Source organism: Emydura macquarii, unplaced genomic scaffold (genome assembly GCF_026122565.2).
Source record: "Emydura macquarii macquarii isolate MOO-44397 ecotype Brisbane River unplaced genomic scaffold, CSIRO-AGI_Emac_v2 contig_2473, whole genome shotgun sequence".
Lineage (NCBI taxonomy): Eukaryota > Metazoa > Chordata > Testudines > Chelidae > Emydura > Emydura macquarii.
Genome location: NW_027132610.1, coordinates 24,507,168 through 24,520,415, shown reverse-complemented (window position 1 = coordinate 24,520,415; position 13,248 = coordinate 24,507,168). Strand labels below are relative to the sequence as shown.

At 36.5% G+C, this 13,248-nt stretch overlaps 1 protein-coding gene across 1 annotated transcript in view; it reads right to left on the bottom strand.

Annotated features, from left to right (window-relative positions):
- VWA8 (von Willebrand factor A domain containing 8) overlaps positions 1–13,248 on the bottom strand; it is a 278,032-nt gene that overhangs the window by 15,046 nt on the left and 249,738 nt on the right. The window contains exons 41-42 of the mRNA XM_067563174.1: positions 6,372–6,497; positions 4,604–4,762 (exon numbers count right to left, since the gene is read on the bottom strand). Coding sequence (XP_067419275.1) covers positions 4,604–4,762; positions 6,372–6,497 — 285 coding nt within the window. The remainder of the gene's footprint in view (positions 1–4,603; positions 4,763–6,371; positions 6,498–13,248) is intronic.

The following is a 13,248-nucleotide window of genomic DNA, read 5'->3' as shown; positions in this document are numbered from 1 at the left end:
AAGGTGGAGGGATAAGAGAGAAGAGGAGTGCTATTTAACTCTTGCCTCTAGATAAGTAAAGTAGCAGAGGGAACAAATGTGAGTTTACTTCATTTATCATGGAATCAGTAAGTCAGGCCATAATTCCCAAATACTCAAAAGACTAGTCTGATAAGAAGGAAATCTTTGTCTCATGGAAGGGAAATAAGAAGGTTAATGTATGAAGGAAGCATAATTAGCTCAACAGGAACTCTGAGAGTAACTGGTGGCTGGGTGCATCGACTGCCCCACAATTTCATAGGTCCAGAGTTGGCCCATTTGGGTCAACTCTGCTGGTCAGTGCAATGTGAGGCCCCAGCCTCACTCTCCTCATTGCCAACTTTGGAGAGAACAGCACTAGTGATTGCACTGGTCTTCTGCAGATGTTATGCTCCAGTTGTGTCTAGTCCTTATGAAGCAGCAGAGAGAGAAATGGAGGAGGCGTAATACTGCACTTTCCCCCTGGATAAAAGCAGCATCTAAGCTGGATCTAGCTGGTGCAGAATCAGGGAGTTATATCTGGCTCCCTGACAGCTCCTCCATCTTCTGTACTGAACAGAGATCTGATGCAGGGAAGAACTGAGCTAAGGACCAATTCAAGTGCAGCAGACATAGTGGAAGAGGAGAATGCCTCCTGGGCATGTCACAAATTTCTAATATCCTATATCCACCACTATTATTCTAAGCATAAAATGAGCCTCATAGCTCTCTAGGCGTGCAGATTATGCTACTGCATGTCTTCACACAATGTAGAGGGTACTCATGTTTTGAAACAGTGAAGAGTGGCAATTTTCACAACATAAGAAAGGCCAAACTGGGTCAGATCAATGGTCCATCTAGCCCAGTATTCTGTCTTCCAACAGTGGCCAATGCCAAGTGCTTCAGAGGGAATCAACAGAACAGGTAGTCATCAAGTGATCCATCCCATTGGCCATTCCTAGCTTCTGGCAAACAGCAATCCCTGCCTATCCTGGCTAATAGCCTTTAATGGACCTATCTTCCATTAACTTATCTAGTTCTTTTTTGAACCCCATCATAATCTTGGCCTTCACAACATCCTCTGGCAAGGAGTTCCACAGGTTGATTGTGCATTGTGTGAAGAAATATTTCCTTTTGTCCGTTTTAAACCTGCTGCCTATTAATTTCATTTGATGACCCCTAGTTCTTGTGTTATGAGGAGTAAATAACACTTCCTTATTTATTTTCTCCACACCAGTTATGATTTTATAGACCTCTATCATATTCCCCCCTTATCATCTCTTTTCAAGATGAAAAGTCCAAGTCTTATTAATCTCTCTTTCTATGGCGCTTTTCCATACCACAAATCATTTTTGTTGCCCTCTTCTGTACCTTTTCCAATTGCAATATATCTGCACGCAGTAGTCAAGATGTGGGTGTATCGTGGATTTATAACGAGGCAATGCGATATTTTCTGTCTTATTATCTAGCCCTTTCTTAATGATTCCCAACATTCTGTTAGCTTTTTTGACTGTCACTGCACATTGAGTGGATGTTTTCAGAGAACTATCCACAATGACTCCAATATCCCTTTCTTGAGTGATGATAGCTAATTTAGACCTCATCATTTTATATGTATAGTTGGGATTATGTTTTCCAATGTGCATTACTTTGCATTTATGAACACCGAATTTCATCTGCCATTTTGTTGCCCAATCACCCAGTTTTGCAAAATCTCTTTGTAACTCTTCACAGTCTGCTTTGGACTTAGCTATCTTGAGTAGGTTTGCATCATCTTCAAATTTTGCCACCTCACTGTTTACCCCTTTTTCCAGATCATTTATGAATAAATTGAACAGTACTGGTCCCGGTATTGACCCCTGGGGGACACAGCTATTTACCTCTCTCCATTCTGAAAAGTAACCATTTATTCCACCCTTTGTTTCCTATCTTTTAACCAGTTACTGATCCAGAAGAGGATCTTTCCTCTGATCCCATGATTGTTTACTTAGCTTAAGAGCCTTTGGTGAGGGACCTTGTCAAAGGTTTTCTGAAAATCTAAGTACACTATATCCACTGGATCACCCTTCTCCACATGCTTATTGACCCCCTCAAAGAATTCTAGTAGATTGGTGGGGCATGATTAACAACTAATAATTGTGTTCCGTTTTTGTGTGACTATTTTTATAACCATGAAATTGATTGTTAAAAGTGTGGCCAATACCACAATTAACTACACTTTAAATTATTTTTGTGCCCAAATGTGTGGCTCAGCCTATGCATCCCGTGAAATGTCCAGCCAACTGAAAATATTTCGTATTACGATGTGATGATCTGTTACTCACACAGCGGAAATTGAGAGGGAATGATTCACAGATTTTTAAGGCCAGAAGAGAGCATTACAATAATCTAGTCAGACTTCTTGGCAGAGGCAATAACAGAGGCAATAAAACCTTGTCCAGTAATTTCTGCATCAAGCCACCATTATTTCTGTTTGAGCTACAGCCTATCTGTTAGAAAGACATCCAATCTTTAAATCAAGACTTCACGTCTTGAGAAGTTTTTTCAATGGTTTATATAGCTCTGACTGTTAAAAAAGTGAACCTTATTTGTAGTCCGAATTTTTTTAATCAAGCAGAAAAAGGCATAACAAGAACCAGTGGTTGCAAGCTGATGCTAATGAGCCTTATACTATCAGACATATCTTCCCCTGTATAGACCTCTTAACCTTCTCTTGGATAAACTGACTGAGCTTCTAAAATCTCTCACTATCACGCACGTTTTCCAGACTCTGTATTCATTCTTGTAGCTCTTTTCTGAACCCTTTCATATTTTTCAACATCCTTTAGGAAGTGTGGACACCAGAACTGGGCACAATATTCTAGTAATGGTCTCATTAATGCTGTATACAGAGGTCATAGCACCTCTCTACTCCTATATGTTATTCCTCTGCTTATGCTTCCAGTGATGGTGTTTGTCCTTTTAGCGAGAGCACTGCATTGGGAACTCATATTCAGTTGTTTAAGTACCATTACCGTAAGTTCTTTTCCATGTCACTGTTTTCCAGGACACTGACTCCTATCATATAAGTGTGACCTTGTTGTTGTTCTTCGCATTTAGCTATATTAAAATGCATATTGCTCAAATAAGCCCACCTTATCAAGCAATCCATCATTTACCACTTCATCCATTTTTGTGTCATCTATTTTACTAGCAATGATTTTATATTTTTCTTCTGATATAAGAGAATTGACCAAGTACCAGAATTAGAGGAGATGGCAACAAAAACTGGAGCAAAGAAAAAAAATTTTGGATCCTTAAATTGAAGACATTTGCAACTCTAGGCTTATGGGTGACCAGCAAAGGACAAAAATAGGCTGAGTCTTTTTAAAAATGTCTTTACTATGATTAATGTATGTTTCTTACATCAGAAATTCAATTCTTGTTTTGTCATTTCCCAGAAGACTTTATGGAAGACTGGAGAATTGTTAGGATTATGCCACCAGTGAAACTATGTAGATAGTCTTAAAAGGATTACATTTTTATTGGTAAATGTCAGTAAATATCAATTTCCCATATACGCACAAACCAACAGAACATTATTTCTTTTGATTGTAATTGAAATTTACAGATGGACAAAATAAAAAATTGAATCTTGATGTCTGTCATAAATAATTAATGTCTGATCCCCCTACTGTCCGACACCCATAATTTTCCATAACTGTGAAAATAGATAAAAATAGAAAAAATGCTTAAAAATAAACAGCACTACTATCTCTCAAAATTAAAAAAAAAAATTGAATTCTGCCAAGCCTATATGTAAATAAAAATGGATTGACTGAGATGAGGAGAGGATTTTCATTCATTCTGTTTAAAATTTTTCAGATTTTGTTTTAACACCTATTTTAAGTCATATACCAGAACAGCTGAAAGGTCTTTACTAAACATCTGTCACCCATACCCTTTCAACTAATGATTAAGTGCTCACACTGGGGTTCTCAAAGAATGACCTCCAGCAAAACAGGGAATTCCAGACTCGGCATCCTTATTTCTAAGGTTAAGAAAACCTTTTAAGACTTTGTTTATATATCAAAGAGAAGCAAAAGGGAGGGGGGCATAAACCTAATTTTTGTTTCCTTGTTGGTTATCTGAAATGAAATTTGGGTCTAACATAGTGTGAGAAATGGACACTTTTTTTACTTTTCTTCTTCAGATGATTAGAGCAGGATGGGGAAAAATGGTGAGTGCAGCAAAGGGGAAGGAGCTGGATCTTCTTTCAGCATACAGCATGGGTGTCTGAGCTCTGGGCAAAAACAAAGACTAGTCATGCTTGTGTGTGCATTGAGCTCATGTGCCTGTGCTTTATAGGCTTAAATATTTGTTTTTAAAAAAAACATATTTCATAAACTAAATCATAATCTGCACTCATAATGTTCAATACTTCCTATCCATGGGCTGGTATTATTTTCAGGCTGCTAGCAAGAGATTTAATGAAAGTTTATATTTCCTTACATGGATGAATAATGCTTTTTGGCTAGACGGAGTGATGAAATACTTTTTTCCATTGCTCGTACACACCCTGTGCAAGTACTCATTACCACTAAACTCCTAGCCCAGCTATAATTACCTTAAACTTGTGCTCGTAATTCTCAAAAGCTTCCATGACCATGCAGACAGCCTCCATGGAACGCTCCAGTCGACCATCTACCCCGTTAAAGCGGTACATGCTGCCAGAAACATCTACTACCAGGCGCAAACGTTTAGGCTTCTGTTGAGGGCTCCCAAGCTGAGAGAGAAAAGTACCAAGAAGAACTTTATGAATGGGAAAGCTACAGTTTCATTAGGAAAAGAACACTTTAAAGATGATATCACGCACTTTCCCAAAACACTAGGCAATAAAAACTCTGTCCTAGCAGGCAATCTCTCTCTAGCAAGTTCATTTTTTTTTAAAGTGAAATTATTTGAATTTTTCTGATTAATAGTTGAGAAAAGTTTATTTTAGATACCTGAATTCAGTCTCTCTCTCTGGTTTTATATACTCAGTGACTGGAAAATACCAAGAAGATTCCACACATTTATAGGGAAAATACTTTTGTTGCTAGATTTCTAATTAACAACATTTTATTTCAATAAAAGGAATCTAAAATTTCCAAGAGCCATAATGGCAATGCTTTCCCTTGAATTATGGTACTAAAGGGGACTTGTATAAGATTGTAAAGCGTGTCTGCTGAGGTTAATACCTTTCTAAAAATGTTTGAAATCTTGTTCTGATTAATTCCTCATTTTTGCACATTCTGACTGTAAAGCTGGGTTTTTTTCCCCCCTTAATGAAAAAGATTCATGTCTGTTTTAACAATTTCTGGCATACTAGGTTCTGGAAAGGTATTTTATACCATATGCAATGAGACAAGTCTGGACTCAAATAAAAGGCTATTAAAAGATGGTCGGGCAAAAAACCAAATATTTAAAATGTTTCTTTATCTGTTTCTGACATGTAAATATTCCTCTTTCACTCAGTTGGCATTTGAGCATTTTTAGTTTAGTTTCTTCTGTTTATTATGAATGCAAAGGAATGCAATATCAACTCCCCTCAGCCAAAGTCCCAATGAAGCCCATGTTTACATATTTTAAATTCAAAATGTAAAATTGCCTCCTTAGATTCTTCCGTGCTAGATAAGTTCTTTTTATAATGTATTTAAAAATACAAAACAAGCACTTAGAAGAGTACTGGAGATTAGGATATAATAGGGTTTCCCTTATTAAGCTCTAATATAGGATGGGTGGGCTGCATAAGCTGTTCAAAATAATAAATAGTGAGGCCATATACTATGAAAAATAAACTAGAGAGAGTTGAATCAAATATATATTTAGCTGCTGTGAAGAGAGCTGTTCTAAATAATTGTTTGCAAAATGAAACTCCTTAATGTATAAACATTAACAATAAAATTAAAAATAACTATCTGCTATATTAAATGTGGCTATTACAATATAATGATGATCTAGACAACTAGCTTTAATGTTGCTTTGTTGGTGTCTGTCAACTGGTTTGTCTTTCAATGACTAATATATTGCTAACAAAATTTTTTCTGATGAATGTCCAAAATGATAAGTAGTCATAAAATAGTGGATTTTTTAAAAAAGTTTTTATTTAGGTTTTAATTATTCACTGATTTTCTCATTAATTTTGAATTGGAATTATTAATTTGCAAATCCAAAAACCTGAGTGCTGAAAATTGGAAGTTTTCTCATATCATGATAAAGTGTGTTAGTGAGGAGAGATGTGTGATAGTCATTTAATTTTATTTAAACTTGTGAACCATCTTTACTAGGCTGGCATAATGAAGCTCAAGGAACCAGTAAACTTGCTATCTGCACCTTGTTTATGGAATACTTACTTCTGGCTCAAGCTCTCCCCGTCGTTTATAAATGGCTTTTTCTCCTGTTAGTCCATCGATTATTTTGGCATCATCTAGCTCTCCTATAGCTTGGTGTCTCAGCCACTGTCTTTCCTTACCCTTGGCCTACAACAGAAAAGCATCCTTAATTCATTCAGTGCCACTGGCACATTTTACATTGTTTAAAAGATACAGAACATTTCACAAAAATGGGTTTTCTGTGTAATTATGTGACAGCTCTGGCTCAGGTCGGTGAGATCTGAATGAATTTTCATAAATGCCTGGTCTCTCTTGCGGAGATTAATTATTATTGACAAAGAATATATTTTCCCCACAATTTGTGCCATTTATAAGCCTTTTCACACATGGAATTAGAAATATGGACCATGTAAACTTTGCATTTTTAATTGCAAATATATTGGAAAATGAATCCATGTAAAAATCCATAGAGCTAGAGGGACAGGCACAATAGACGTGTTATGAGTTTTCCATCCAGGTATTGTGTGAAAATGTATTGGATGACTAAAACAGAGGCAAAACTCAACAGTATTAAGTAATAATACCTAGATTGAAGAAGAACCCTATGCAATGGTCTATGAGTGATTCCTGTTACAACAGCATTCATAACAATCTGCTATGCAATTTACAATCAAAACATTGCAAATAGCAATAATTAAGTTAATGCACTTTTTAAATGCATTTTTTGCAGCCATGGTTGTTTGTGCTGACTTTTTAATACTGATGTACCATTCTTTACAGCTTAGTCCTGCAGTCCATATGCTAGTAAAACTCCCACTGAAGTAAGTTCTGACAACTAAAGAATTGCGTACATAGACTACATATAGTATATTTAAGAACATTTTCAAAGGATAGTTTCACAATGACTAGTATGTCATATGGTCCATTTGAAGGTATTTTTGGTACAGTCTATAGATACAGTCTATTTGCTGAGTGTGGGTTTCATGTTTCACTTAATGTATGGTTGGATTCATAAGATTTCAACTTTAACCCACTGGCCCTGGCAGCACAGATGAGATTTCCATGGAAAGAGAGAATTATTTGGGTGTGAAATGGGATGGTTTGTGTGTGCCCGTCCCTAACCTGTCAGAAGTTGGACATTACACTCCTTTCCTGTAAATTAAACATCAATAGAACTGCATTAAGGTATAGGTACCATAGATCTTTGCCTAGTGCTCCTGGAGTCACAGGGCTTAGTGTCCTCTTAATGGTCTCTCATTGGCCTCTGGTTCCCTCAACTGTTAGAAATGTCAATTTGTCTTCCTTTGAAATTACCTCTCAGCAGAGATCTTTTGAAGCAGGGACCAAGCTTTGCCAATCCCAGAGAAGTTCAAGCTGCATGCCTGGAATCTGAGAAGATGGATCTCTAGAACTTTGTACACTGTGGACAGCTGTTTGATGACCTACTACAGTCCACAAAGAATTCTACATCCCAGCCCACTACCTCTGGCATGTGTTCAAATGCCGGCATTCTGAACATGTCCTCGGTTTGAAATCAGTTCTATCTAAACCTACCTTTGGTTCTTACTTGATGGATTCATTAAAAGTCTGAACTTTAGCACCTTATGTGTCCAGGTGGCTTTGTTAGAAGTCTTCTGTTTACACTCAGGAAAAGGGATTTAGCTTTACATCCCCATTTCCCAGTTCTCCAGGCAGTGACAACACTTCACCCTCCACTTCAACACCACATACTCAACTGGATGCTGAATTTCACAGTGGAACAACTGATGAAACAATCCTTTGGACCAATTGCTATTAGTTAATTGTTTTTCTTGTCTGTCTGTCTAAGTAACCTTATATCTGCAAGGAGAATCAGTGAAACGAATACCCCCCCCCCCTTTTTCCCCCCTAAGAGCGCGGGATTATGGACAACATCAGAACTTCTACCCAAAGTTCTTTCTTCTTTTCAAATCAAGATATTGTATTTTCTTTTTTTTTTGCCCAATCCTTTTCACCATAAGGTGGTTGAGTGGCTTTACCTGTTTAGTCATTAAAGTCTACTTGGACAGAACAAAGTCTTTCATGAAAACAGGTGTCTTTTTCCCACAGGGCAAGGACAAAGGTTTTAAAGCTCTGAAAGCCACCATCTTCATATTGGTCTTGGTAGCAGTTGTGAATCTTGTATGAGAATGGGCAGAACTCATCCTTCTTATTCAAGATCTCATTCTACAAGATCTATTTCCACTTCATGAGTTGAGAGGAAAATGAGGAAATCTGCATAGTAAATGATTTGGGCATCTCCTCTCAGTCATAAAGCATTACAAAATGGAAGTCTCATCTTCCTCTGATGTTGCCTTAGGTCAGTGGGTTCAAAGTCTGCCATCCTGCCTTGGTTCCTATACTATTCTGACTGTTTTCTGTGTCTCTTTTCTGGATTCTGGACTGCTTTCTAATTCACAATAATTGCTCCAGACCAATAGATTACCTGTCTATTAAAATAAACAAACCACAAGGTTTCAGGGCCAGAGAGCAACTGTTTTGGTAGTTCATTCTAAAATTTGGAATTAAAGCAGTTCACAATATAGTTGAAGCCAGAGACCTGTAATTCATACATGGTGTCAAGAGTTTCATAGGCTCTGCATTATGGGTGACACTGACAATGAATTACTGTGCCTCACAACTTCAGCATTTTATTAGATCATAAAATTTAGAAATGGCAAAGATTTTTTTTAAATTATTATCCCATCCTATTTTTCTCAGTGCAGGATTATTCTAGTGGTGTTGTGCCCAATCCAGTCTTCCACCATTTTGCTTGGGAGATTATATCATAACCTGGAGCTTTCAGTGTTAGGAAGTTTTTCTTGGCATCGATCTTCAAGTTTCTTTTAAATTTTTCTTTCTGTTATGTTCCCTATACTGTCTTCAGTTTCTTTATCCCCTTTGGCTATTTGTAGACTATATTAAGCATTAGGATGAAAGCAATGTACTTACTAAATTAAATCTGAGCTGTACAACACAATGGGAAGATATCCCTGTGATATATACATACCCTATCAAAATTTCACAAGTGATGGCCAGTTTGCTCTGTCTCACACAGAAAGTGTGTCTCACACAATCGTGAAAGGAATGGTAAGATGAGTTGAGATGACATTTAGTTCACCGCATTCACTACAAATATTTGAGCATAGATGGGTCTTTAACACACCAAGTTCTGAGGACTGCTGTTTTTTCAAGTATTTGTGATCCGCTTCCTCTTAGTAGACAGCAAGGGAAAAACAGCAGAAGGCAATAAAGTTTCAGGTTCACTGAACATATTCTTAACTAGTTTAATTATAGCTTACATTGACAAGGCTATAGCTTTGAGGATATTCACTACTGAAGGGAAAGAAGTGTGGGAAGAAAAGTGCCATTAAATGTTTTGACTAGGGGCATGGTTCACCCGAATCTATTCGCTTCATCATTTTCAGGGATGTATTTCAAGTGATGACAGCTTCTTCTTGAAGTATATTTGCTATTCTGAGTATACATTAATTAAAAGTATTTGAGTTGTAAATATCTAAAGGGAAAACAGAGTTGACATTCTTCTTTTCCTAAAACAGGAAAAAATACTGCTAAAATTTGAACTAGTTTCTTCTCCAAAACACTGCTAAAATTATTTAGGACATTCAATGACTATCCTTTCTACGTTGAATTACATACAGTTCCCAATCTATCTATACAGTACAAAAACAAACAAACAAACAAACAAAAACCCAAACAAAAACAAAAAAACCCAACCCTGAAGTGTTTTAATGTATTGTCCAAATGTATATGATGCTGCTAAAATACCAAGAGCTAATTGCACCTGAAAACTTTCAAGGAAAATAACAATTTTCTTCCATAATGTTTTTCCATTGTTTTTATGTCAATAAAATGATGGCTCTACATTGTAGTAGTAGTAATACATGGGTAGTCCTTCCTGCCATAAGATACCAAAGAAATTTACAAACATTAATAAAATAAGCCTGAAAACACATTTGTGAGGTAAGTAAATAAAGTATCAAAAGTGGTTCATTATGGAGCCACCTACAGATAGCTTCAATGGGAGATTTCCCACCACTGCAACTGCAAGAGTGTGAGTGCTGAAGTAAACTGGGCAATGTTGTTTTTTATGTGTTGGTTGCCTGAGCCCTGCCTAGCTTGTTGATACCATTGCTGTGACTGCACCAATGGTAGTACAATGGTGGGAGTTTTTCCACAATAGTCTTGATAGACAAAGCTGGGACATCTAAATGAACTGGGCTTAATGACTCTGTGCATAGCATCTGAGTAGATAGCACAGGAAAAAATGTTGGTGCAATGTCTCATATGCAGAAGTTTCTTTCAAATGGCTTCTTTAGCAACCTCCAGATAGCATGGCACCTGACTTGGGCTGGCTGTTGTAACTCTTTGACAACCCAAACACATTTTTGCCAAGGGATCTGAATGAGTTTGGGGTGGAATTAAGATGTACAAATTTTGCATAGCAGTATGGGTCACTTTGTGGGAGAGAAGGAACCTGACAGGAGGCTTGAACGGATTTGATTTTCTGGGTTCTGAAGGTTTGCTAGTACTGTGTAAAACTAAACTACAATTGTTAATATTTGTCAATATTTGTTCAAATCATTAATAGAACTAGGTGAATATTATAAATAAAATTAATTAGGAAACAATATTCTCAGGTTATGTCACTCATTTCTTTCCCATCAAGGAATTAACCTATTCTAGTACTCCAAAAGCTTTTTGTGGTTGCTGTTGTTTTTAATTTTAAAGAGATACCTGGTAAAACTAAATAGGCATACATGCAAGACTGGAGGCTGTTCTTATCAGAATACCCAATAGAAAGTCAACCCTTCTTGACTGCTCAGAAACCAGGCCATTATTAGCCCCAGTTTAACAGCTGAGGGTAAGTGAGAGTAAGCATCAACAGAAAGGCTGTGCAGTGCTGGGAACCAAACCAGATCTCCTGACTCATTGCCATGTACTTTATTCACAAGCTCATCTTTAAAGGATTCATGATAAAGCAAAAGACAGGTAAAAAATATTAGGGTCTGAATAATATGAACAACATGCACTCGTTATATAGACATTGTAAGTTTAAATTTGTCTTTATTTCAAACTTAATTTGAAAAGTTAGGAATTTCTATGTTTAGTTATTGCAGTTTCTAATATCTCCCAAATTTAGAAAGTGATTGAAAATTTTTAAGGAGCTTATTTTCCAAAACCATAATTACACAGTAAAATTTGACCTAAAAAGTACATCACTTTTAATTGCACCATTAACTTTATATTTCTGAAAAAAGGAATGTCTGACTGATAATACAGAAAAAGCATATTACTATTGTTGTTGTTGATTATTAGCTGAATTCCAACAGTGTGCTTGATGTGATGCAGAACAAAAAGTAGTCAGGGCTTTGCCCTCACAGAGCACAGATTTACCATACAGAAGAACTTTAATAAACATTCTATACTCAAAAAAAGATAAACGAACTGTGGATTAGTACAAATGCAGAAAAACTTTCTAGTAAAAAGTTCAGTATTTATCAACTAAATAATTCTAATCATCATGCATGTAGTAAATCTAGGAGTAAAATGTTTATATATATATATATATATATATATATATATATATATATATAAAGACTGATCTGATGTTTCTGAAAGTCCTATTGGTCTGCTCTAGCTATTGACTTGCCTGATGTATCTATTACAAAATAACTATTCAAGAATGTAAATTGAGCATGTTAAAATTTATGAGACTAAAAATCTGGTTTTAGTACTGCTGAAGTTTTTGTGGTCTACCTTAAGAGTAGATTTTTTCAAGTGACATTAGTTTGTTTTTACATTATATGCCACATAAAATGAATTTTTTAACCTGTCTCCCTGGTTAGACAATCATGTTACACATTTGTCAGGAACACAGAAGAGTCTCAGGAAATAGAACAGCATGCAAGACTTTTCCTTGATATTAAAACAAACTTTTTCTAGTGAAAAGTAATAGGATATGCTTCCTTTATTTAAAATAGGTTGCAATGCCATGTTACGTTATGCTTAATGTGATCTCTGAATGCACGAATTTCAGCTCTAAAGACATAAAGGTAAAACAGACTAAGAATAATATTTAAAATGGAAGATTCACTCATGTCCCAGAGTGAACTTTCTAATAACATGTCCACCGAGTCCCTGGATCTGGATCTAAATAATCCCCAAAATTTTGGGGAAATCAGAATTGGATCCAGACTTTGCATGTGGCACCACTCTTTACAAACCAAAAGGTTTCTATCTCACTATTGAAAACAAATTAGATGTAGATCCACATCAAAGCTTTGTATCCTAGGACCATCACAGATATCCACTTTATGAGCATCTCACTGAATTGTAGCTGTTTTTTTCTAATCCAACAGTAAAACATAGATGGAAAGAAGGAGACTAGAACACACAGGTGTGACTCAAACTCCAGAGGAAAAGGTAAATATTTGCCAAAATGACCACACAGGACAAAGAGAGATAAGGTAGGTGAAGTCCAAGAAGCGCTCTCTGTGGCTCGAAAGCTTGTCTCTCTCCCCAACAGAAGTTGGTCCAATAAAAGACAATATCTCACCCACCTTGTCTCCCTAATATCCTGGGATCAACATGGCTACAACAACACTGCATACACATAGAACGAACACAATGAGCACATTCACATGTGTGCTGCTGGTATGGGAGCCTGTAATAGAAATAAAGCACCTCTCAAACAGAAGCTGCCTCTTGTAAAGTGCAGACAATGTCAGATTACTCCCTTCAAGCTACAATCATATGACTGCTTTATATATAATAAAAGAACTTCAGGATATATTATAGATAAAGAGTGATAGTGTAATTCATAGTTTCTCAACCTGTGGTATGCGTACCCCTGGGG